Source organism: Hyla sarda, chromosome 1 (assembly GCF_029499605.1).
Source record: "Hyla sarda isolate aHylSar1 chromosome 1, aHylSar1.hap1, whole genome shotgun sequence".
Taxonomy (NCBI): domain Eukaryota; kingdom Metazoa; phylum Chordata; class Amphibia; order Anura; family Hylidae; genus Hyla; species Hyla sarda.
This window is the reverse complement of record NC_079189.1, coordinates 560,242,952-560,269,568: the sequence shown is the minus strand read 5'-3', so window position 1 is coordinate 560,269,568 and position 26,617 is coordinate 560,242,952. Positions and strand designations below refer to the sequence as shown.

General features: G+C 46.8%; 1 protein-coding gene across 2 annotated transcripts in view; it reads right to left on the bottom strand.

Annotated features, from left to right (window-relative positions):
• AQP3 (aquaporin 3 (Gill blood group)) overlaps window positions 1–26,617 on the bottom strand; it is an 89,234-nt gene that overhangs the window by 27,902 nt on the left and 34,715 nt on the right. The window contains exon 1 of one of the 2 annotated variants that reach the window (XM_056542736.1): window positions 94–362. The exons of the other annotated variant lie outside the window; for it this stretch is intronic. Within the exon in view, the coding sequence (XP_056398711.1) occupies window positions 94–201 (108 nt within the window). The 5' untranslated portion in view covers window positions 202–362. Of the gene's footprint in view, window positions 1–93; window positions 363–26,617 lie in introns of those variants that run through there. 2 annotated transcript variants of the gene reach the window in all.

Here is a 26,617-nt window from a genome sequence, read left to right as displayed (position 1 = left end):
AAAAATAATAACAATTATAATGGGAATAATAATAACAATAATAAGAAGAAGAAGAAGGGGAGGGAGAATGATGCAAATATTAAAGGTACTTACAACAAGTATGAGGGTGCCTAGACATTCGGCCAGCGCCTGGCGGATCAGCTTGTTGCGGATGCGCAGCATGCCGCTGATGCTGTTGAGAAGCTCCTTCTGGCGCCCCATGTTGCTGAGCCTTTAGGTCAGGGAGAGCTGTGATGCTGCCGGCTGAGTAGTGAATATGAGTGTGTGTTGTGTGTGAGCTTATAAGTTTGGAGCCGGACACCTCCCATCCTCTGCAGACAGTCACTCCTCTCCCCACCCTGCACACACGTCAGGTCTCTGGAGCACTTCACCTTGCACTTGTTTAGGTGTTCATGGGGAAAAGTTGACCCCCCCTCCCCATCATCCCTCACCCTGGAAATATCCAGAATCCCAATAAAGATGACAATCAGTAGGCGGTGATTTTCATCTCAGCACATGTCTGCCCTTTACCTTCTGTACTGTAATAAATGATAGCTGCACAATCAGGAACATTGTAACACAGGGTATTTCATCACTTGTTTACTTTAAAAAGTTACTTTGTATTTCTGCAGCCAGTTATGAGGGGAACATATAGAAAAATATAGAGGAATCACTCTACAGTTTTCCAGCTGTTACAAAATTTCAACTCCTCATATAGGGAACACCGCTCTACAACCACTACCACTCTGTCCCTAAAAATATCTTTAAATTCCTGGGACCCAAGGCAAACTCTGATGCAGGGTCACCACCTCATATCCTGACCTCATAACCCACTCTTATATCCTGACCTCAAATATATAGAAGAATCCCTCTGCACTAGTTTTCCATAACCTGTGGCAACCTCACATCCTGACCACACGTCCTTACGTCCCTGCTTCACGTCCCAACCTCATGTCCTTATCTCACATACCAACCTCACCGTCCCAACCTTACATACCGACTTCACATACAGACCCCGCCACCCAACCTCATGTCCCGTCCTCATGTCCTGTCCTCACATCACATCCTCATGTCCTGTCCTCACATCACATCCTCGTGTCCCATCCTCACGTCCTGGCCTCTCATCACAACCTGACTTTGTGTTTCAGCCTCACTTCATACCCAAACCTCACCTCCAAAACTCACATCCCCCACATTAACTATTCTCTGCACCTGCTGGCCAGACAGATGGCAGGGTGTTTAAAAGTCCTGGACAATCTCTGCAGCCCAAGAGTAACAAGTTCAGTACTCTGACCCTTTAACACTACTATATTTCTAGTTTACATATAAGTAACATGTACCAAGTGTCATCCAAATATCTCCAATCATTAGGAAGCTTTGCTGGAACATATATATATATATATATATATATATATATATATATATATATATACAGACAGAGATACATATGTGGTAAGGGTGTGATGCAAAGGGCAGATGGCATCAACCCCTTGTATTCATGACGCCAGGGCATGGTTTATCCTCAATACCATCCGAAAGGTATACCACTGGATCCTGGGCTAGTCAATAATGACTCCGACACCAAGTCACAGATAGCGGTAGCTTAGATAGCGGAGGAGAGAGAAAGAGAGAAAGAGAGAAAGAGAGAAAGAGAGAAAGAGAGAGAGAGAGAGAGAGAGAGAGAGAGAGAGAGAGAGAGAGAGAGAGAGAGAGGGAGAGGGAGAGGGAGAGGGAGAGGGAGAGGGAGAGGGAGAGGGAGAGGGAGAGGGAGAGGGACTATCCCTCTTATATAAAGAATATCCTTATGCCTATCCCTATGTATATGAAGGATAGCCTTATGCCTATCCCTATCTTATATGAAGGATAGCCTTATGTCTATCCCTATCTTATATGAAGGATAGCCTTATGCCTATTCCTATCTTATATGAAGGATAACCGTATGCCTATTCCTATCTTATATGAAGGATAGCCTTATGTCTATCCCTATCTTATATGAAGGATAGCCTTATGCCTATCCCAATCTTATATAAAGAATGTCCTTATGCCTATCCCTCTTATATAAAGAATATCCTTATGCCTATCCCTATGTATATGAAGGATAGCCTTATGCCTATTCCTATTTTATATGAAGGATAGCCTTATGTCTATCCCTATCTTATATGAAGGATAGCTTTATGCCTGTCCCTATCTTATATGAAGGATAGCCTTATGTCTGTCCCTATCTTATATGAAGGATAGCCTTATGCCTATCCCTATCTTATATGAAGGATAGCCTTATGTCTATCCCTATCTTATATGAAAGATATCCTTATGCCTATCCATATCTTATATGAAGGATAGCCTTATGGTTATCCCTATCTTATATGAAAGATAGCCTTATGCCTATCCCTATCTTATATGAAGGATAGCCTTATGTCTATCCCTATCTTATATGAAAGATATCCTTATGCCTATCCATATCTTATATGAAGGATAGCCTTATGGTTATCCCTATCTTATATGAAAGATAGCCTTATGCCTATCCCTATCTTATATGAAGGATAGCCTTATGGATAGCCTTATGGTTGGAAAAATTTAGAAAGCCCCCCAACAGCAAAATGGACCTTCTCTAAACTGGTCAGATGCACTAGGGCAGTGGTCTTCAACCCGCGGACCTCCCAGATGTTGCAAAACTACAACTCCCAGCATGCCCGGACAGCCGTTGGCTGTCCGGGCATGCTGGGTGTTGTAGTTTTGCAACATCTGGAGGTCCGCAGGTTGGAGACCACTGCACTAGGGGATGACAGTCAATATTGCACATTCACAATAGGGTGTGATATGACCCTGGATTATCCAATCAGGGATATGTAGGGATTCTACCCCTACTCCTATGCACTGATTGTTGATAAACACAAATATTTTGCAGATTTGGTCTATATATAGCACTGATAGGATAGGATAAGGGACTTAAAACGTGTACTTTATTAGATATTCACTAAAAATATAGAAGGGACAAAGTGCATATTCAACTAAACGGCCACCATCCTATCTACCGTATGATGTGAGCTTTTTACGTGTATATATGTTGCACATAGTAAGTATTGCACTTGCATCATAGATATTGCTCGAATGATAATTCTGAGCTCTGTATGAATATTATTCTTATTCACCTTTTAGTCATACATATTGCAGTGTATTCCCACAATGGCATGATATGGAAGTCTTATAATGATGTCGCCCAGGCAATATGGAGAAATAGGGATATTAATCACACACCATGTTGATACTTATGCATGGGTCCTGCATCTATATATACATTCCTGAGATATTGTTAGTGCTTATAGATCAATATTGATACAATGTTATGCTTGGGTCCTCATGCATCATTTCATATTGCCCCATCTACCCCTTCCACATCTACCCCTACTCCCACAGGGGCCGTCGGAGCACTCGCCCTAAAAAGGCTGACCCCTGCCCCAAACTATCCCTTGGACTCACCCTAGAAATCCCTATAATTAAAGCACACCTGTACACTGGTATATACCCAGCACTGAGACAGTACTGACCACAGCATCTTTAGGATTGACGGGGGAAGGGATGACCCACGGGGTGACATTGTGGGGTCCGGATGGTTGCCATGGCAACAAGAAGCCAGCTGATGGCCTCCTGTCTGCCAAGTATAGAAGCCTGTGAGGTCCAGCCATCAGTCTATTCTGACAGTTATACAGGGGGGTCCATGCCCAGTGACCAAAGTTGCTTGCTGTCTGCCAGCACCCTGCTGTGCCCCCCCTTGCAGCAGCAGCAGCAGCACAGAAGCAGAAGACTCGGGGGGTCTTGAGCTGTGTAAGGGTCCGGGCTTAACATTTCTGATGGTAGCCCTAATAGTATAGCTCAGTGTTTCCCAACCAGGATTCTTCCAACTGTTGCAAAACTACCACTCTCAGCATGCCCTGACAGCCTGTCTGGGCATGCTGGGAGTTGTAGTTTTTAGACAGCTGGAGGCATCCTGGTTGGGAAACACTGATATAGCTTAGTATAGCACACAGGCCACTGATGCAGCTTCGTTTTTTGGACCTAAGCAAAGATTAGGTTTCCTGTAAGTCTGTTCTGGAGAGATAAAGAGGGTGGACCGGTCACATCACTGCTGGACAGGGCCATCTGGTCACTGACAAACCAAAAACATTTATTTCTCCAGAATGGTGATGAATTATCTGTCTGTTCTCTTAACCCCTTAAGGACCCAGCCATTTTACACCTTAGGACCCGGCCATTTTTTGCACATCTGACCACTGTCACTTTAAACATTAATAACTCTGGAATGCTTTTAGTTATCATTCTGATTCCAAGATAGTTTTCTCGTGACATATTCTACTTTAACATAGTGGTAACATTTTTTGGTAACTTGCATCCTTTCTTGGTGAAAAATCCCAAAATTTTATGAAAAATTTGAACATTTTGCATTTTTCTAACTTTAAAGCTCTCTGCTTGTAAGGAAAATGGATATTCCTATGTAAAGTGTTCGGCGGGCACAGTAGAGGGCTCAGAAGGGAAGCAGCGACAAGGGGATTTTGGAGAGTACGTTTTTCTGAAATGGTTTTTGGGGGGCATGTTGCATTTAGGAAGCCCCTATGGTACCAGAACAGGAAAAAAAAAACACATGGCATACCATTTTGGAAACTAGACCCCTTGAGGAACGTAACAAGGAATAAAGTGAGCCATAATACCCCACAGGTGTTTCACGACTTTTGCATATGTAAAAAAACTGTAAAAAAAATTTCAATAAAATGTGTGTTTCCCCCCAAATTTCACATTTTTGCAAGGGTTGATAGCAGAAAATACCCCCCAAAATTTGTAATTCCATCTCTTCTGAGTATGGAGGTACCCCATAAGTTGACCTGAAGTGCACTACGGGCGAACCATAATGCTCAGAAGAGAAGGAGTCATATTTGGCTTTTTGAGAGCAAATTTTGCTCGGGGGGCATGTCGCATTTAGGAAGCCCCTATGGTGCCAGAACAGCAAAATAACCCCCACATGGCATACCATTTTGGAAACTAGACCCCTTGAGGAACGTAACAAGGAATAAGGTGAGCCTTAATACCCCACAGGGGTTTCATGACTTTTGCATACGTTAAAAAAAAAAAAATTCTATAAAATGTGTGTTTCCCCCCCAAATTTCACATTTTTTGCAAGGGTTAATACAGAAAATACCCCCCAAAATTTGGAACCCTATCTCTTCTGAGTATGGAGGTACCCCATAAGTTGACCTGAAGCGCACTGCGGGCGAACTACAATGCTCAGAAGAGAAGGAGTCATATTTGGCTTTTTGAGAGCAAATTTTGCTCGGGGGGGCATGTCACATTTAGGAAGCCCCTATGGTGCCAGAACAGCAAAATAACCCCCACATGGCATACCATTTTGGAAACTAGACCCCTTGAGGAACGTAACAAGGGGTACAGTGAGCATTTACCCCCCACTGGTGTCTGTCAGATCTTTGGAACAGTGGGCTGTACAAAATTTTTAATTTGCACAGCCCACTGTTCCAAAGATCTGTCAGACACCAGTGGGGTGTAAATTCTCACTGCACCCCTCAGTACATTCCATGAGGGGTGTAGTTTCCGAAATGGGGTCACATGTGGGGTTTTGTTTTTTTTGCGTTTGTCAAAACCGCTGTAACATTCAGCCACCCCTGTGCAAATCACCTCAAATGTACATGGCGCACTTTCCCTTCTGGGCCTTATTGTGCGCCCCCAGAACACTTTGCGCCCACATATGGGGTATCTCCGTAGTCGGGAGAAATTGCATTACAAATTTTGGGGGGCTTTTTTCCCTTTTACCTCATGTCAAAATGAAAAGTATAGGGCAACACCAGCATGTTAGTGTAAAAAATGTATTTTTTTACACTAACATGCTGGTGTAGACCCCAACTTCACCTTTTCATAAGGGGTGAAAGGAGAAAAAGCCCCCCAAAATTTGTAAGGCAATTTCTCCCGAGTATGGCGATACCCCATATGTGGCCCTAAACTGTTGCCTTGAAATACGACAGGGCTCCAAAGTGAGAGCGCCATGTGCATTTGAGGCCTGAATTAGGGATTTGCATTGGGGGTTGACATAGGGGTATTCTACGCCAGTGATTCCCAAACAGGGTGCCTCCAGCTGTTGCAAAACTCCCAGCATGCTTGGACAGTCAACGGCTGTCCGGCAATACTGGGAGTTGTTGTTTTGCAACAGCTGGAGGCTCCATTTTGGAAACAGTGGCATACCAGACGTTTTTCATTTTTATTGGGGAGGGGGGCTGTGTAGGGGTATGTGTATATGTAGTGTTTTTACTTTTTATTTTATTTTGTGTTAGTGTAGTGTTTTTAGGGTACAGTCACACGGGCGGGGGATTACAGCGAGTTTCCCGCTGCGAGTTTGAGCTGCCGCGCAAAATTTGCTGCATCGCAAACTTGCAGCCTGATACTCACTGTAAGCCCCTGCCCATGTGAATGTACCCTGTACATTCACAGGTGGGGGGGGGACCTCCAGCTGTTGCAAAACTACAACTCCCAGCATGCACAGTCTATCAGTGCATGCTGGTAGTTATAGTTTTGCAACAGCTGGAGGCACACTGGTTGGGAAACGCTGAGTTAGGAAACAGACAATGTTTCCCAACCAGTGTGCCTCCAGTTGTTGCAAAACCACTACTCCCAAACATTCTCAGGCATGCTGGAAGTAGTAGTTCGGCAACATCTTTAGAGCCAGATGTTGCCGAACTACAACTCCCAGCATGCTTGGAGTTGTAGTTTGCAACATCTGGAGGACTACAGTTTGCAGACCACTAATACAGTGGTTCCCAATCTGTGCCCTTCCAGATGTTGCAAAACTACAACTCCCAGTATGCCAAAACTGTCCAGGCATGCTGGGAGCTGTAGTTCTGCAACATCTGAAGGGCCAGATGTTACAGAACTACAACTCCCAGCATGCCTGGACAGTAAGGGCATGCTGAGGATGTGTAGTTTTGCAACATCTGGAAGGGCACAGTGGTCCCAAAACTGCGGACCTCCAGATGTTGTAAAATTGCAACTTCCAGCATGCCCAGATGCCAAGGGTTGTCTGGGCATGCTGGGAGTTGTAGTATACAGGGTCCCAATACAGCAATGCATGTCACTTAACGGCGACGTGCATTGCTGTAAAGGGCCCGACCGTGGCTGAAGATCCACTCACCTGTCGCCGTTGTCTTCATCGCCGGGATCCGGGTCTTCAGGGACGAGGTAAGTACCGGGGCCGGGCCCCGGTACTCCCCCGTCCCCCGCCGCGTCCTACGGTCTTCCTCCCGTCCTCTCCGGACTTCCAGGGGCCGGGCAGGGCGGGAGGAAGTAACCGCCCCCCCCCCCCCTGTGATTGGTCGGTTAACTAACCGACGGATCGCGGGGTATAGGAGGAGGTGGCTGGCTTGCCACCTCGCTCCTATACTTTAGCATGGTCCTGGCTGTCTGTGACAGACGGGATCATGCAAATTACCGGGCGGTCAGCCCGGTATCGCCGCAGATCGCAAGGGTGATTTCCCTTGCGATTTGCTGCGATCGCCGACATGGGGGGCAAACATGGCCCCCCTCGGCGTTTGCCCTGGATCCCTGCTGAAGGATTTCAGCAGGGATCCGCTTCCGATCTCCGCCGGGTGAGCGGCGGAGACCAGGAAAAGACCATGACTTATGCATACGTCATGGGTCCTTAAGACCCAGGGTGTGATGACGTATGCATACGTCATGGGTCCTTAAGGGGTTAAAGGAGTACTGTCGCAAAAATTAAATTATTCTGTGGATAGGGGATAAGTAGATGATTGTGTGTGTGTGTTTGTGGGTGGGGTGGGGGGGGGGGTCGACCGCAAATCCATGGGCCAAAGTCTGGGGTAAAAAAAATACTTTTAATTGCCCACCCCTAAAACTTCACTTTTAGTCACAGGTAGGGTTGCCACCCTGCCGGTATTTTCATCTACATTCCGGGCTGTACCGGTAAGTTTGGATGAAAAATACCGGCCATGCAATGGCCGGTATTTTTCATTCACTGACAGGGGCGGACGGAGCAGCATCCCCAGAAGAGCACTTCTTTCATGACCGGCCGTACAATGCCCAGGTCTGACACCAACAGCCGGTGACAGGGAGAGCTCCGTGCGATGACAGGAAGAGATTGTACAGTCCTGGGGAGGGGGCGTGCACCTCCTGTCTCCTCTCTCCCCCTCCCCCTCCTTCTCTCTGCCGTGCAGTCTTACAACCCTCCATAGGCAGAGCAGGGAGGGGAGAGGAGGAGAGGCCGTGTATCCTGTCTCCCTCTGCTGCACAGGGCGGGTGAGTGTCTGTGTATATATATGTGTGTGTGTGTGTATAAATGTGTCTGTATATATGTGTCTGTGTGTATATATGTGTCTGTATATGTGTCTGTGTGTATATATGTGTCTGTGTGTATATATGTGTCTGTGTTTATATGTGTCTGTATATATGTGTCTGTGTCTCTATGTGTCTGTGTATATATGTGTGTGTGTGTGTGTGAGTGTAGGGGGGGGGGGTAAACTGCCTAATCTGGGGGACAACTATGCTGCCTAATCTGGGGGACAACTATGCTGCCTAATCTGGGGGACAACTATGCTGCCTAATCTGGGGGACAACTATGCTGCCTAATCTGGGGGACACATATGCTGCCTAATCTGGGGGACACATATGATGCCTAATCTGGGGGACAACTATGCTGCCTAATCTGGGGGACAACTATGCTGCCTAATCTGGGGGACAACTATGCTGCCTAATCTGGGGGACAACTATGCTGCCTAATCTGGGGGACAACTATGCTGCCTAATCTGGGGGACAACTATGCTGCCTAATCTGGGGGACAACTATGCTGCCTAATCTGGGGGACAACTATGCTGCCTAATCTGGGGGACAACTATGCTGCCTAATCTGGGGACAACTATGCTGCCTAATCTGGGGGACAACTATGCTGCCTAATCTGGGGGACAACTATGCTGCCTAATCTGGGGGACAACTATGCTGCCTAATCTGAGGGACAACTATGCTGCCTAATCTGGGGGACAACTATGCTGCCTAATCTGGGGGACAACTATGCTGCCTAATCTGGGGGACAACTATGCTGCCTAATCTGGGGGACAACTATGCTGCCTATTCTGGGGTACAACTATGCTCCTAATCTGGGGGACAACTGGGGTACAACTATGCTCCTAATCTGGGGGACAACTGGGGTACAACTATGCTCCTAATCTGGGGGACAACTGGGGTACAACTATGCTCCTAATCTGGGGGACAACTGGGGTACAACTATGCTCCTAATCTGGGGGACAACTGGGGTACAACTATGCTCCTAATCTGGGGGACAACTGGGGTACAACTATGCTCCTAATCTGGGGGACAACTGGGGGACAACTATGCTCCTAATCTGGGGGACAACTGGGGGACAACTATGCTCCTAATCTAGGGGACAACTGGGGGACAACTATGCTCCTAATCTGGGGGACAACTATGCTCCTAATCTGGGGGACAACTATGCTCCTAAACTGGGGGACAACTATGCTCCTAATCTGGGGGACAACTATGCTCCTAATCTGGGGGACAACTATGCTCCTAATCTGGGGGACAACTATGCTCCTAATCTGGGGGACAACTATGCTGCCTGATCTGGGGGACAACTATGCTGCCTGATCTGGGGGACAACTACCCGGCCCTCCACAATATTTTTAGTTTCTCATGTGGCCCCATGGGATAAATAATTGCCCACCCCATTCCTCCTCAACCCTGGACATTCCTTAACCTGGAGCCGCCCGGGGAAAGGAGAAAGTGAAGACAAGAGACTGGTGAGACCTCTCTGCAAAATTGTGTATTTAATGCAGTGTTTCCCAACCAGGGTGCCTCCAGCTGTTGCAAAACTATTACTCCCAGCATGCCCAGACAGCCTTTGGCTGTCCGGGCATGCTGGGAGTTGTAGTTTTGCAATAGCTGGAGGCACCCTGGTTGGGAAACACTGATTTAATGTGTGAAACTATCTGCTGCGCTCTGTATCTAATCCTGTCATGTGCGATACTGTCTGCTGAGCCTGTGTATCTAATCCTGTCATGTGTGATACTGTGAGCTGAGCCTGTATATCCAAATCTGTCATGTGGGATACTATCTGCTGAGCCTGTGTATCTAATCCTGTCATGTGTGATACTGTGAGCTGAGCCTGTGCATCTAAATCTGTCATGTGTGATACTGTCTGCTGAGCCTGTGTATCTAATCCTGTTATGTGTGATACTGTGAGCTGAGCCTGTGCATCTAAATCTGTCATATGTGATACTGTCTGATTAGCCTGTTTATCTGACGTTGCGCAGGGGGACGTCACTCGTCATCACAGAGAGCCAGCGTTGCTGTCGCGCACCACCACTACCGCCGCCGCTGGCATAAATAGGGTTTTGGTAGGTATTCTCTAAATGTAAAATTTTTTGTGCGATATAGGAAAACTCCCCCGGCATATATATTGTATCCCTCCAATCCCCTATGCCATTTCTTAAACCCCCCTCCCATCCCCCATGCCATTTCTTAAACCCCTGATCCCTCAGCCCCTGTGCAATCTGGCCCCTCCCCTTTTGTAGCTCCACCCCCACATAGCCACACCCATGACCGGTATTTTTCTGAGGGAAAGGTGGCAACCCTAGTCACAGGGACTGACTTTACGTGACTCATAAAGCGGTGGCTTTATCTTATTTGACTTGATGGTGGCTGCAGGACTGGACTTTGAGGCCTCCAACATTCTGGACACATACACTAGGCACGACTGCACTGGACCTCAGCTTAGCAGAAGAGCAGAGCTCAAAGAGAGAAAAGCTCCACCCAGGGCCTATATGGGGGAGACTAGCAGGGATCCCATAGGTCACTCTTGGGATCACCTGGTCACTGGTACCTCCTGGGTAACAATCACATGATATATTACATGGTATAACTCTTAACCCCTTAAGGACGCAGCCCATTTGGGCCTTAAAGGAGTAGTCCAGTGGTGATTCAGTGGTGAGCAACTTATCCCCTATCCTAAGGATAGGGGATAAGTTGCAGATCGCGGGGGGTCCGACCGCTGGGGCCCCCTGCGATCTCCTGTACGGAGCCCCGACAGCCCGCTGGAAGGGGGCGTGTCGACCTCCGCACGAGGCGGCGGCCGACACTCCCCCTCAATACAACTCTATGGCAGAGCCGAAGCGCTGCCTTCGGCAATCTCCGGCTCTGCCATAGAGATGTATTGAGGGGGCGTGTCGGCCGCCGCCTCGTGCGGGGGTCGACACCCGCTATCTCGGCGGAGAGCCGGGGCCCCGTACAGAGAGATCGCAGGGGGCCCCAGCGGTCGGACCCCCCGCGATCTCAAACTTATCCCCTATCCTTAGGATAGGGGATAAGTTTTTCACCACTGGACTACCCCTTTAAGGACTCAGACAATTTTATTTTTACGTTTTCGATTTTTCCTCCTCGCATTCAAAAAATCATAACTCTTTTATATTTTCATCCACAGACTAGTATGAGGGCTTGTTTTTTGCGCGACCAGTTGTCCGTTGTAATGCCATAACTCACTTTACCATAAAATGTATGGCGCAACCAAAAAAAAACAATTTGTGTGGGGAAATTAAAAAGAAAACCACAATGTTGATAATTTTGGAAGGTTTTGTTTTCACGCCGTACAATTTACGGTAAAAATTACATGTGTTCTTTATTCTTTGGGTCAATATGATTAAAATGATATCCATGATAACATACTTTTCTATTACTGTTGCCCTTAAAAAAAATCACAAACTTTTTAACCAAATTAGTACGTTTAAAATCCCCCTAATTTGAAGACCCATAACTTTTTCATTTTTCCGTATAAGCGGTGGTATGAGGGCTCATTTTTTGTGTCGTGATCTGTACTTTTTATTGATTCCGTATTTGCTCATATAAAACTTTTAATACATTTTTTATTAATATTTTTAAAATAAAATGTTATAAAAAAAAGCAGCTATTTTGGACTTTTTTTTTTTTACGTTCACGCCATTCCCCATACAGTATCATTAACATTTTATTTTAATAGTTCAGATATATATATATTTTTTTTTAACTGTAGTTTTTATTAAGAAGTTTTGCAGTTACAGTAATACAAAAGCAAAGTAAGTAAGAAACATCACGGCAGCCAGGCCCAACGCCTGTCGCGGGTATTAAGAACAGTACCAGGGCCGAGGCCCAGCAACAAGTAGCAGAACAGGGATCAGACCCTAACAAAAAGAACTGCCGAGGCACACAACTATACCCTAGACGAACTAAAGTAAGCCTCCGACACAAAGCCATGATGCTACCATGGGCATAACATAAAACATATGGGACTCATATGCATGGGCATCCACGTACCACAACCCACCAAACACAAATAACAAGACGACAAAGTCCACTGCCAAAAAAAAAGGAGGGGATTGGGGAAGGGAAGACAAGCAACGACACACAAGTATAACATAGAACAACCACAAAAGGTACAAAAAAGAAATCGGATAGAGAAAGAGAAGGAAGAGGGGGGGGGGGGAGGAGAGAAAATGAAAGAGAGGATATAACGATCCCAGGGCTCCCAGACCGAAAGAAATAAGGGGATAGAATTTTTGAGAGAAGCAGTCAAGAATTCCAAGGAACGCATCTCTCGGATACGCGCTAACAATTCTGACTCAGGAGGGGGGAGAGTCCTCTTCCAATGCTTGGCTACTAGGGTTTTGGCAGCCAGAACAACATGTTGGAAGAGCTTAAAAGGCTTCTTAGATAAGGAGGGATGAGAAAGATGGAGGAGGTAAATAAGGGGGTCCAGGGGGACCAAGATACCTAACACATCATATAGCAATCTTTGCACCCCTCCCCTCTCCAATAATCTGTCAATAGGGGGCAAGACCAAAATATATGGAACACTGTGCCCAGTCCCACCCCACACCGCCAACACTGAGGAGGAATATCAGGATTAAGTCTATTCAATAATTCTGGAGTATGATACCAGCCCATAATCAACTTATGCTGAGTTTCTTTATAAGCCGTACAAATCGAAGCCTTAGAAGCCCTCTCCCAAATAGCCTGCCACTGAGGGGGGGCAATAGTAGTGTTGAGAGCCTCCTCCCAGCGACCCATATATCGGTGCGACGGTGGGGCTCCCCCGATAGGATGGAGAAGCAAGGAATAGATGTCAGAGAGATGTCCCCTCGCCCGAGGCCCACCGCGACACAACCTTTCAAACTCAGTAGGTAAAGACACCACTATGGAGCCATGCAGAGATTACATATAATGTCGCAACTGCAGGTAGCGAAAGCGCTCAGATGAGGGGAGGTCCCAACGACTCATCAACCGGTCAAAGGGCAGGAGAGAACGTGAGAGAGGGTCAACCACATCTGCCCAGCAGAAAAGGCCCCTAGAACCCCATTCCCTTACCATAGCAGAAGACATACCAGGGGAAAAGCAGGGTGGTAAAGAAAGGAACGCATAGGGGAAAGGGGAGAAAATAGTCTGAACTTCACAGAGCAGTATCCCCAGACATATTTAGAGAATGCCATAGGGCCGAGCAGAGGAGGAGAGGAGACAGTAGAAGCCGAGGGAGACCAGAGAAAGGTGTTAGGATGTATGGGGGCTAACCAGAGCTTCTCCAGCTCCATCCAACGGTTATATGCATGATAAGAAGACCAAGCCGCCAGATGACGCAAATGGGCAGCCCAATAGTATTTAACCACGTCCGGGACCGCCAAACTCCCCCAGTTCCTGCTGGCCATCATTACAGACATAGGGAGTCGGTGCCTCTTCCCATCCCAGATGAAACGGAAAATAGCCGACTGAAAAGAACGAAGGGCAGACAGAGGCACACGAGTCGGTAACGTTTCGAAAAAATAGAGGAGTTTCGGGAGAATCGGCATCTTAACCGCCGCAATACGCCCAAAAAAGGATATGTATTGCGAGCGCCATTTCTCCAAGAGGGCTCGAAGTTCCCGAAAAAGCGTATGAAAGTTGGTAGAGTAGAGGGAGGAGTAGCGAGAAGTAATGTGAACCCCCAAATATTTAAGAGCAGAAGAAGACCACTTGAAGGAATAGTTAGAACGAAAGAGAGTGGAAAGGGACACAGGAAGGTTGAGAGGGAGTGCCTCAGATTTAGAGAGATTCACCTTATAGCCCGAAACCACCCCATAATCATGAAGAGTCTTGTATAGATTGGGAAGAGACAGCAAGGGACGGGAGAGCGTGAGAAGAACATCATCAGCAAACAAGCAAATTTTAAACTCCCTGTCATGTAAAGAGATGCCAGTGATGTCCGGGTCCCTCCTAATCATGGCGGCCAAGGGCTCAATGCAGAGGGCAAAGACCAAGGGGGACAGCGGACAACCCTGACGAGTGCTGTTCAGCAGAGGGAAGGTTGGGGAGGGAGTATGAGGAAGCTTAAGAGAAGCAGTGGGGGAAGAGTAAAGATCCCGCAGCGCAGTTAAAAAATTGCCCGTAATACCAAATTTCTGAAGAGTGGCAAAGAGAAAAGGCCATCCCAACCTATCAAAGGCCTTCTCGGCATCCAGGCTAAGAAAAAGAGCCTGCTCAGATCTACGATTGACCAAGTCAACGAGAGCTATTACCCTCCTGGTGTTGTCACCGCCCTGACGGCAGGGAATAAACCCAACCTGATCCTTATGGATGAGAGACGGGAGAAAAACACAGAGTCTAACTGCCAACACCTTAGAGAACAGTTTCAAATCCGAATTAAGAAGGGCAATAGGCCGAAAACTGGAGCAATCATGTGGATCCTTACCGGGTTTTGGTATCAAGGTAATCAGGGAATGTAAAAAGGACTGCGGGATCCCCTCCCCCCCCATGAAAGAATTGAAAAGAGGGACAAGCTTAGGAATAAGAATAGAGGAGAAAGTCTTATAGTACAAGTATGTAAACCCGTCAGGGCCCGGGGAGCGACCAGCAGGCAGGGATTTGAGAACCTCTAAAAGTTCCTCCCCAGTGATGGGTGCATTAAGAGACTCCCGATCGGCCGCAGACAAAGTAGGCAGGCCACATCTGGAGAGATAAGTCGAGAGCCGCTGTACGCTCCACCGGGTCAGATGGAAGCTGAGAAGGAAGAGAATAAAGACCCTTATAGTAATCAACAAAGAGGCGGGAAATATCAGCAGGATGATAATGGAGGACCCCAGAAGAGTCCTTCAGAGCAGACGGAGACTGAGCTACCACTCGGTCACGTAGGCGCCTGGCCAACATTGTGTGTGCTTTATTACCCTTCTCGTAAAAACGTTGCTTGGCAAACAACAATTGCCGCTCAACCCTATGAAGAGCCAGGTCACCCAACTGCGCCCGAGCAGCCACCAAGCGCCGTAAAGTAGGTAAAGAAGGAACAGACAGCAAGAGAGCTTCCAGACGAGCGATTTCCTTGCGGAGTTCCCGGGAGCGGCCCAAGGCATCACGCTTGAGTCGTGAACCCAAAGCAATACAGTGCCCTCGCACCACAGACTTGTGAGCTTCCCAAAGAACAGCTTCAGAGGAGACAGAACCCTCATTAATGGCAAAATACTCAGCAAGACAACCCTGAATCGACTCCCGGGAAGGCAATGATTTAAGAAGACAATCATTCAGCCGCCAGTGGCAAGAGCGAAGAGAAGAAGGGGAGGAAGAGAAAGAGAGGAGGATAGGGCAGTGGTCGGACCAGGAAATAGGTTCAAGAGAAGAGGCAGAGAGCATGCGCACCATAGGAAGGTTGCCAAGAAAATAGTCAACGCACGTATGCAATTTGTGGGGGTGGGAATAAAAGCTAAACGAGCGGTCCGTCAGGTGGTTTATCCGCCACAAATCATACAAGGACGAGGCCCGCACAACCCGCCGGAAAATGGAAGCCAAGCGCAATTGGGCAGGGGTAGGGGGAGCGGCTGAAAGGGAATGGCAAATCCAAAGAAGGAGAAAAGATAAGATTAAAGTCCCCCCCCCCCCAACAACCAGGCAGAAGAGGGGTATCTGTGGAGCTTGGCAAGTACCCTACGTAGAAATGGAATCTGAGAGGAGTTAGGGGCATAAATGTTACAGAGTAAAAGTGGGACCCCACCCAAGACCCCCTCCACCACCACATACCGCCCTTGGGGATCTAGAAAGGAAGAAGATACCTGTAAAGGGCAGGACCTAGACACCAAGATAGCAGCCCCAGCAGTTTTCCTATCCGATACAGCAGAAAAAGTACATGGAAAAAGATGATGGAGGAATTGAAAGGATCCAGAATGGTCAAAGTGCGTCTCCTATAGAAAAACAATATCAGCTCGTAAAGCAACCAGCTCCCTCTGGAGCAAACGCCTCTTAGAGGGGGAATTCAACCCCTTAACATTAAAGGAGACACACTTGACCATTGAAGTATAGGATAGTGAAGGAAGGGTACATGCACATAAGGAAACTTACTCACAAAAATGGCCAGAGGGGTCCCCCCGAGTTGAAGAGTCAGCAATCCCTGGGCTCGAATACCAGAAGAAAAAATACAGGAGAAGCAACCTAAAGAGAAAAAAGGACAAGAAAGAAAAGGGAGAAAAGGGGAACACAAGGGGACACAGACAAACAATCTGACAAAATGACAAAAAACAAACAGGAGACAACATCGCACAAATGAGAGAACCATTGGCCAAAAAGCCAATGCGGAGGTCAAGACCACCAAGGTGGACCAAGTACTAAGGCATTGACGGTCCATTGCTACGACCTCGAGGGGGATGTGGAAGTTCACCACCAGGAACAGCCACCAAAAGGGGGGGATGGACACCCCCCTCCGAGGCCCCAGCAATAGAGTACAAGCTACTAATTAAACCAGTAGTGATCAAAGAAATCAACATTACAAAGCAATAAAAATTATGCAAAAAAGAGAAAAAGCGAAACGTAATCAGCAGGGGGAGGTAGTCTCTACACCATCAGGGGACAATCAGTCCAGAAGCAGCAGAGCACGGACAACGGACCTCAGCAACATCTCAGGGGGGGCCCGGGAGGGAGCCTCCAACCCACGGGCGGGGGGTTGCTCCTGGAGGCCAGCATGGCGGGGACGGACCGGTTGCCACACAGGAGGTAGAGGAGGAGGTGGAGGTGCCAAATCCCAGTCCATCAACTGCGGCACCGGTAACTCCAAGGTTGAGCAGAAGGCCTGAAGATCAGAGCAGGAACGTAAAACAGCAGATCGTCCATCTTTACGGGCATGTAGAGCAAACGGGAAGTTCCATCGGTAGGGCACATCATGGGAGCGGAGGATCCCCAGGAGAGGTTGAAGCATCCGACGCTTCCGGAGGGTCAGCCAAGACAAGTCCTGATATAGTTGAACAGGTGCCCCATTGAAGTCAAAATTCCGCAGTAATCTAGCCTTGGCCATGATAGCCTCCTTGACTTGAAAATCGTGGACACAGCAGATGACATCTCGCGGAGCTCCTGCAGTGGACTTAGGCCGGAGTGCTCGATGAGCCCAATCCAGCTTAATCTTGTGAGAGGAAGGTTGTCCAAGGATACGGTTGAAGATGGCATCCAGGGTTAGAAAGAGATCCTCCTCACGGGCAGCCTCCGGCAGGCCACGTACCCTGATGTTATTACGCCTCCCTCTATTGTCCAAGTCCTCCACATGGGCATGTAGATCACTGAGAAAGTCAGTTTGAGAGGCAATAGTAGATTGCAGCTGTGCGACATACGCCCTGGTGGTGTCATGAGCATCCTCCAAACCCTCCACCCGATCCGAGACATGCTGTAGATCCTGGCGTATGGACGCAATTTCCGCCCGGCAAGCATCCTTGACCTCTGCAATGAGAAGCCGAAAGTCCTCTTTAGTAGGAATTTGGGAGAGTAGCTGACTGAGATCTGGCAGAGCTGGAGAGGGCACAGGGTGGCCCGAATATGGGAGGCCAGCATCAGAGAGGGCATCCCAGGATCCAGGGGGAGCCCCAGATTGGGCAGGCATCTCCAGCCCAGGAGAGAGAGGAGGCGGTCCCAGGGGGGACAGTTGGGGGGCACCAGAGGACATCGCCGTGCCCTGTCTGAGCCTTTGCGGCTTGGGTGAGCAAGAGGCAGAAGGATGGGTAGCCAGGGGGAGCGATGAGGCAGAAAAAGGAGGGATTGAAGGAGGAGAGGGACACCTGTCCTGACTGATAGGCCCAGAGAAGGTCAGCTTGGCTCCCAGCACAGGAGAGCTCGGTGAGGGGGAGGCTGAACAGTAGGGAGCAGCTGCAGGGAACTGTGGACTATGGTGGAAAGCTGACTGGCCCTTCACCAAGGACGCCCAAGAAGGAGTCTCCGGTCCCTTAGGAGGAGAGGAAGGCAAACAATCCCCTTCAGCTACAGGTGGAGGGTCTGAGGGCACAGTAGTTTCACTCACCGCCGGGTCTCGATGCAGGAGAGCAGAAGGGCCGACAGCAGGCACTGAAGAGTCTGTAAGCTGCACAGCAGCGCCGTGCAGAGACGACCGGGTCCGGGGTGCTGAAGCTGCCGGAGTATCAGAGGCCGACTGCAGCAGGGGAGACGAGGTCCCTGGTGGTTCCGGCGGCAGCAGGGAGCCTGGTAGAGGAACACGTCGGTGCACGGAGGTACGTCCCTCAGAGCGGGAGCGCAGGCCCTGCGCAGGGCCCGTAGTGGCGGACCGTGAAGAAGGCGCCGAGGCCGGGGTCGGCTGTAGAAAGCGCCTAATGCCACCGGGGGTCTCAGAAAGCAGCCGGGCAGCAGCAGGAGTGGTCCGGGAGCGGCGGGAGTTCCTCCCCATAGGAATGCAGAATCACCAGCAAAGGTTTAAGCAGATTCAGGGGCCAGCGGAGCAGGAGCCATCTCAATGTGCGGCCATACTGGTCGGCGCCAAGCCACGCCCCCCAATAGTTCAGATATTTATGAACAATGTGATACCAAATATGTATAAAAAATATTTTTTTAACACTTTGTGGGGGTGAAATAGGGAAAATGGGACAATTTACGTTTTTATTGGGGAAGGGGGTTTTTCACATTTTTTTTACTTTATTTTTTTAATTTTTTTACTTTTATTTTTACACTATAATAGTCCCCATAGGGGACTATTTATAGCAATCATTCGATTGCTAATCCTGTTCAGTGCTATGTATAGGACATAGCATTGATCAGGGTTATCGGTCATCTTCTGCTCTGGTCTGCGGGAAGGCAGATCAGAGCAGAAGACGCCGGGAAGGCAGCGGAGGCAGGTGAAGGGACCTCCGTCTGCCCTCCTGGATGATCGGATCGCCGCGGCAGCGCTGCGGGCGATGCGATCATCCATTTAAGTGACCACGATGCTGCAGATGCCGTGATCTGTATTGATCACGGCATCTGAGGGGTTAATGGTGGACATCCGCGGGATTGCGGGTGTCCGCCATTACCAGCGGGTCCCTGGCTGCGATCAGCAGCCAGGACCTGCCGCGCATGATGAGGGCATCGCTCCGATGCCCGCGGTTATGCTTAGGATGTAAATGTACGTCCTGGTGCGTTAAGTACCAACGCACCAGGATGTACATTTACGGTGCTCGTCATTAAGGGGTTAAAGCAACATTACATTTTAGAACTCTTTACATGGTAAAACATATTTATAATGGGGAAACAAGTGCAGGGGGGCCTTGGGGACACTGAAAGAGGCTGCCTGACAGGACAGAAGGAGAAGGGGGTAACACCTCCCATACTGGGCCATCACAATTTTGTTGGGAAATGTCATTGTGTGAACATGGTCTTCTATTCGCAGATAAATAATTTGTATTCATTTAGTTCAAGTGTGAAGTTTTCCAGCAGTCATCATGGGGTTTCTGAACTCTCTTCAGCAGCTTGAACTGTAACTGGATTGTGTGGGGGCAATGAGGTCACACGGTCCATGTAGGAGGCTGGTTGAAATTTGGGTCAAGTCATTTACGAAATGATGATGTAGCCATTTATGTAAAACAGAATTAGGGAAGTCTATGTAATTGGTATATGCGTGGTTAGATGATGATGTCCCAAAGGGAGGGCGGTGAGTTCAGTGGTAAGGATGGTGAGATCTGTGGAGAGGTCATAGTAACATAGTTCATAAGGTTGAAAAAAGACCATCAAGTTCAACCTATATCCCTAATGAGTCCCTACTGAGTTGATCCAGAGGAAGGCAAAAAATTCTCATACTAGAGGTAAAAATTCCTTCCCAACTCCAAATATGGCATCAGAAAAAATCCTTGGATCAACGTTCTGTCCCTATAGATCTAGAATCCATAACCTGTAATGTCGTTATTTTCCAAAAATGCATCCAGACCCCTTTTAAATTATTTTGCCGAGTTCACCATGACCACCTCCTCAGGCAGAGAGTTCCACAGTCTCACTGCTCTTACAGTAAGGTACCCCTGTCAGTGTTGGTGTAGAAACCTTCTTTCCTCTAAACGTAGAGGATGGCACCTTGTTATAGATACAGTCCTGGGTATAAATAGATCGTGGGAGAGATCTCTGTACGGTCCCCTGATATATTTATACATAGTTATTAGGTCTCCCCTAAGCCTTCCTTTTTCTAAACTAAATAACCCTAATTCTGATAATCTTTCTGGGTACTGTAGTCCTCCCATTCCCCGTATTACTCTGGCTGCCTGTCTTTGAACCCTCTCCAGCTCCACTATATCTTTCTTGTACACTGGTGCCCAGTACTGTACACAGTATTCTATGTGTGGTCTGACTAGTGATTTGTACAGCGGTATAATTATTTCCTTGTCGTGGGCATCTCCATGGGCTAAAGTCTGGGGTAAAAAAAAAACTTTTAATTGCCCACCCCTAAAACTTCACTTTTAGTCACATGGAATGACTTTACTTGACTCATAAAGCTGTGACTTTATCTTACTTGACTTGATGGTGGCTCCAACACTCTGGACACATACACTAGGCACGACTGCACTGGACCTCAGCTTATCAGAAGAGCGGAGGTCAAAGAGAGAAAAGCTCCACCCAGGGCTCATATGGGGGAGACTAGCAGGGATCCCATAGGTCACTCTTGGGATCACCTGGTCACTGGTACCTCCTGGGTAACAATCACATGATATATTACATGGTATAACTCTTAACCCCTTAAGGACGCAGCCCATTTGGGCCTTAAGGACGCAGACAATTTTATTTTTACGTTTTCGATTTTTCCTCCTCGCCTTCAAAAAATCATAACTCTTTTATATTTTCATCCACAGACTAGTATGAGGGCTTGTTTTTTGCGCAACCAGTTGTCCGTTGTAATGCCATCACTCACTTTACCATAAAATGTATGGTGCAACCAAAAAAATACTATTTGTGTGGGGAAATTAAAAAGAAAACAGCAATGTTGCTAATTTTGGAAGGTTTTGTTTTCACACCGTACAATTTACGGTAAAAAAGACATGTGTTCTTTATTCTTTGGGTCATTATGATTAAAATGATACCCATGATAACATACTTTTCTATTACTGTTGCCTTTAAAAAAAAAAATCACAAACTTTTTAACCAAATTAGTACATTTAAAATCCCCCTATTCTGAAGACCCATAACTTTTTCATTTTTCCGTATAAGCGGTGGTATGAGGGCTCATTTTTTGCGACGTGATCTGTACTTTTTATTGATACCATATTTGCTCATATAAAACTTTTAATACATTTTTTATTAATTTTTTTTAAATAAAATGTTATAAAAAAGCAACTATTTTGGACTTTTTTTTTTTTTACGTTCACGCCGTTCCCCGTAAGGTATCATTAACATTTTATTTTAATAGTTCAGATATTTACGCACGCCGTGATACCAAATATGTATAAAAAAAAAAATGTTAACACTTTTTGGGGGTGAAATAGGGAAAATGGGACAATTTATGTTTTTATTGGGGGAGGGGGTTTTTCACATTTTTTTTACTTTATTTTTTTACTTTTATTTTTACACTTTAATAGTCCCCATAGGGGACTATTTATAGCAATCATTCGATTGCTAATCCTGTTCAGTGCTATGTATGACATAGCATTGATCAGGGTTATCGGTCATCTTCTGCTCTGGTCTGCGGAAAGGCAGATCAGAGCAGAAGACGCCGGGAAGGCCGCAGAGGCAGGTGAAGGGACCTCCGTATTCCCTCCTGGATGATCGGATCGCCGCGGCAACGCTGCGGGCGATGCGATCATCCATTTAAGTGACCACGATGCTGCAGATGCCGTGATCTGTATTGATCACGGCATCTGAGAGGTTAATGGTGGACATCCGCGGGATCGCGGGTGTCCGCCATTACCAGCGGGTCCCTGGCTGCGATCTACAGCCAGGACCTGCCGCGCATGATGAGGGCATCGCTCCGATGCCCGCGGTTATGCTTAGGACGTAAATGTACGTCCTGGTGCGTTAAGTACCAACTCACCAGGACGTACATTTACGGCGCTCGTCATTAATGGGTTAAAGCAACATTACATTTTAGAACTCTTTACATGGTAAAACATATTTATAATGGGGAAACAAGTGCAGGGGGGCCTTGGGGACACTGAAAGAGGCAGCCTGACAGGACAGAAGGAGAAGGGGGTAACACCTCAAATACTGGGCCATCACAATTTCGTTGGGAAATGTCATTGTGTGAACATGGTCTTCTATTCGCAGATAAATAATTTGTATTCATTTAGTTCAAGTGTGAAGTTTTCCAGCAATCATCATGGGGTTTCTGAACTCTCTTCAGCAGCTTGAACTGTAACCGGATTGTGTGGGGGCAATGAGGTCACACGGTCCATGTAGGAGGTTGGTTGAAATTTGTGTCAAGTCATTTACAAAATGATAATTTAGCCATTTATGTAAAACAGAATTAGGGAAGTCTATGTAATTGATCTATGCGTGGTTAGATGATGATGTCACAAAGGGAGGGCGGTGAGTTCAGTGGTAAGGATGGTGAGATCTGTGGAGAGGTCATAGTAACATAGTTCATAAGGTTGAAAAAAGACCATCAAGTTCAACCTATATCCCTAATGAGTCCCTACTGAGTTGATCCAGAGAAAGGCAAAAAATTCTCATACTAGAGATAAAAATTCCTTCCCAACTCCAAATATGGCAGTCAGAAAAAATCCTTGGATCAACGTTCTGTCCCTATAGATCTAGAATCCATAACCTGTAATGTCGTTATTTTCCAAAAATGCATCCAGACCCCTTTTAAATTCTTTTGCCGAGTTCATCATGACCACCTCCTCAGGCAGAGAGTTCCACAGTCTCACTGCTCTTACAGTAAGGTACCCCTGTCAGTGTTGGTGTAGAAACCTTCTTTCCTCTAAACGTAGAGGATGCCCCCTTGTTGTAGATACCTTTCTGGATATAAATAGATCATGGGAGAGATCTCTGTACGGTCCCCTGATATATTTATATATAGTTATTAGGTCTCCCCTAAGCCTTCCTTTTTCTAAACTAAATAACCCTAATTCTGATAATCTTTCTGGGTACTGTAGACCTCCCATTCCCCGTATTACTCTGGTTGCCAGTCTTTGAACCCTCTCCAGCTCCACTATATCTTTCTTGTACACTGGTGCCCAGTACTGTACACAGAATTCTATGTGTGGTCTGACTAGTGATTTGTACAGCGGTAGAATTATTTCCTTGTTGTGGGCATCTATGCCCCTATTGATGCACCCCATGATTTTATTTGCCTTGGCAGCAGCTGCCCGACACTGGTCACTACAGCTAAATTTACTGTTAAAGGGGTAGTCCAGTGGTGAAAAACTTATCCCCTATCCTAAGGATAGCGGATAAGTTTGAGATCGCGGTGGGTCCGACCGCTGGGGCCCCCCCGCGATCTCTCTGTACGGGGCCCCCTCTCTCTTCCGAGATAGCGGGTGTCGACCCCCGCACGAGGCGGCGGCCGACACGCCCCCTCAATACATCTCAATGGCAGAGCTGGAGATTGCCGAAGGCAGCGCTTCGGCTCTGCCATAGAGTTGTATTGAGGGGGCGTGTCGGCCGCCGCTTCGTACGGAGGTCGACACGCCCCCTTCCCGCGGGCTGTTGGGGCTCCGTACAGGAGATCGCGGGGGGCCCCAGCGGTCGGACCCCCCGCAATCTGCAACTTATCCCCTATCCTTAAGATAGGGGATAAGTTGTAAATCACTGAGTCACCACTGGACTACTCCTTTAACTAAGACTCCCAAGTCCTTTTGCATGTCAGTCGTCCCAAGTGTGCTCCCATTTAATACATAATCCCAGCCCGGATTTTTCTTCCCAATGTGTATTACCTTACATTTATCAGTGTTGTACCTTATCTGCCACTTCCCATCCCCAAACCTCCAACCTATCCAGATCCATTTGTAACAGTGCACAGTCTTCTATTGTGTTGACCACTTTGCAGAGGTTAGTATCATCTACAAAGATTGCTACTTTACTATTCAACCCCTCTACAAGGTCATTAATTAATATATTAAATAGAATAGGACCAAAGACTGACCCCTGTGGTACCCAACTAGCAGCAGTCACCTAATCAGAATAAGTACCATTAATAACCACCCTCTGTTTCCTATCATTGAGCCAGTTACTTACCCACTTGCACACATTTTCCCCCAGCCCAATCCTTCTCATTTTATTCACCAACCTTTTATGTGGCACCGTATCAAATGCTTTGGAGAAATTCACATATATGACATCCAGCGATTGACCGTGGTCCAGTCTGGAGCTCACCTCCTCATAAAAGCTGATCAGGTTAGTTTGACAGGACCGATCCCTCATAAAGCCATGCTGATATGGAGTCATACATTTATTTTTATCAATATACTCCAAAATAGCATCCCTTAGAAAACCCTCAAACTATTTACAAACAACAGAGGTTAAACTAACAGGCTTATAATTCCTGGGTCACCCTTTGACCCCTTTAGGGAACAGTCCCTTTAGGGAACAGTCCCTGATACTATAGAGTCCCTGAATATTAAAAATAGGGGTCTGTCTATTACATTACTATAATTCCTTTCGAGCTCGGGGGTGAATGCCATCTGGACCTGGTGATTTGTCTATCTTGTTTTTTTGTAGGCGGCACTGTACTTCTTCCTGGGTTAGGCAGGGGACCTGTACAGGGGAATTTACCTTGTCTCGCTGTATTTCACCTGGCATTTTATTTTCCTCGGTGAATACAGTGTAGAAGAATGTGTTTAATACTTGCTTTTTCCTGATCCCCGTTTAAAATTTGTGGTGTCCCGGTACTGTATTTCATACTGTACCTTGTGTGCTGGGTCCCCAAAGTCAGAGTTCCTTGGTACCGTTGGAGTCCGCTTGCTGAGATAATCCCTAGTCACCTCTTTGTTCTTAAATTTTATGTGTTACATGTATATAATTAGTGTAATGTATTGATCTATATAGTGTCTGCAGGACCTTAGGTCACATGACTAATGTTTCTACTGGTATGGTATGCTAAAGGACCTTCCAGGTCACATGAGTAGTTGTTCTACCTTAATCCTTTGTGTAAAGGACTGACAGTTGGGATGGACCAATCAGCTCAAGGCCAGCCCCTGCCCATAAAAGGGAGCTGCCAGCCAATCCTCGCTCTCTTGGGTTCCGGACTAGCAAAGAGAGGAGATCCGTGTGACTTATAAGACAAAACAAGGCCTGAAGCCTAACAAACGATCAACTTACTAACCGTGAGTTACTAAATCAAATCCCCGCTAAAGCTTGCGTGACTGCTGGACCTAAAACCAATCCCCTAAATCCAGCGGAACAAGGTCCCAACCAACTGTCAGGATCCTCATAGACTTTACATATGTAAAGACTGTTCCTGTTTTACCTCTGCATGAAATCTGCAGTAAAGTTTCCTACAGTTTTCTGAATCTCCGTTTGTGGACAAACTTTTATTCCTCCCTATCGTTCTTGGGATGGGTGGCGATAGGACAAGTATATATTGATGAGCCCTCACCCTGGCGTCACGACAGTTAAGGGTTAAACCAGCACCCTTTCATCACTCATTTTGGGGTTAGTTTTACTCTCTTTGGCTATAAGTCTTTCTGTCTCTATTTTTGAGGCTTTTATCTGTTTAACATTTTTATTCATCCATATTTGTTTCCTTTTATTCCCATAAGGTATATACATCTGTCAGGCCCAAGGCCTGATTATTAAAATCCTATATGTGTATTATAATTATAACTGTGTGATGTATTATCCAAGCCATGGGTGAGAGGTCATTCAGACTGTGGGTTTGTGTATTGTATCTTATTGGGGTTCTGGCTGTTTGTTTACATCTCCTTTGAAGTCAAAGGCTTTTTTTGAAGTCATGCACTCTGGTCCCATCATAAAATCACACAGATAAGGGGGCCAGGAAGAGAGAAGAGGGGAGGGGGGAATGGAGTCTCCCTCCCAAGAAAGCAGATATGATATTTAAACAATGCTAGACTCAAAGTTGGTTGTTCAAGGCTGTGCAACAAGCTGACAAGACCATCCTAAGAACAGCACTCACTGAAGGACTGCTATATCATCATGCTGTAAGAACTTCATCTTTTGTTTTCTGAACTTGCCTTGCCAAAACTCTTTTATATATTTTTGTACCTGTATGTAATTTGTTTATTTTAATATATATATATATATATATAGCACTGTGATACCTTTTATCAGATTAAATGTTTAATTAATCAGCTCTGGTCTTTGATCTCTAAATATATGAGCTCACCTTTCTGAAGGCAGCTCTGGTGGAAACACGTTTATCTAAGTGTTAATTTGGTGACTTGCTGGGACTAGTAGTGGAT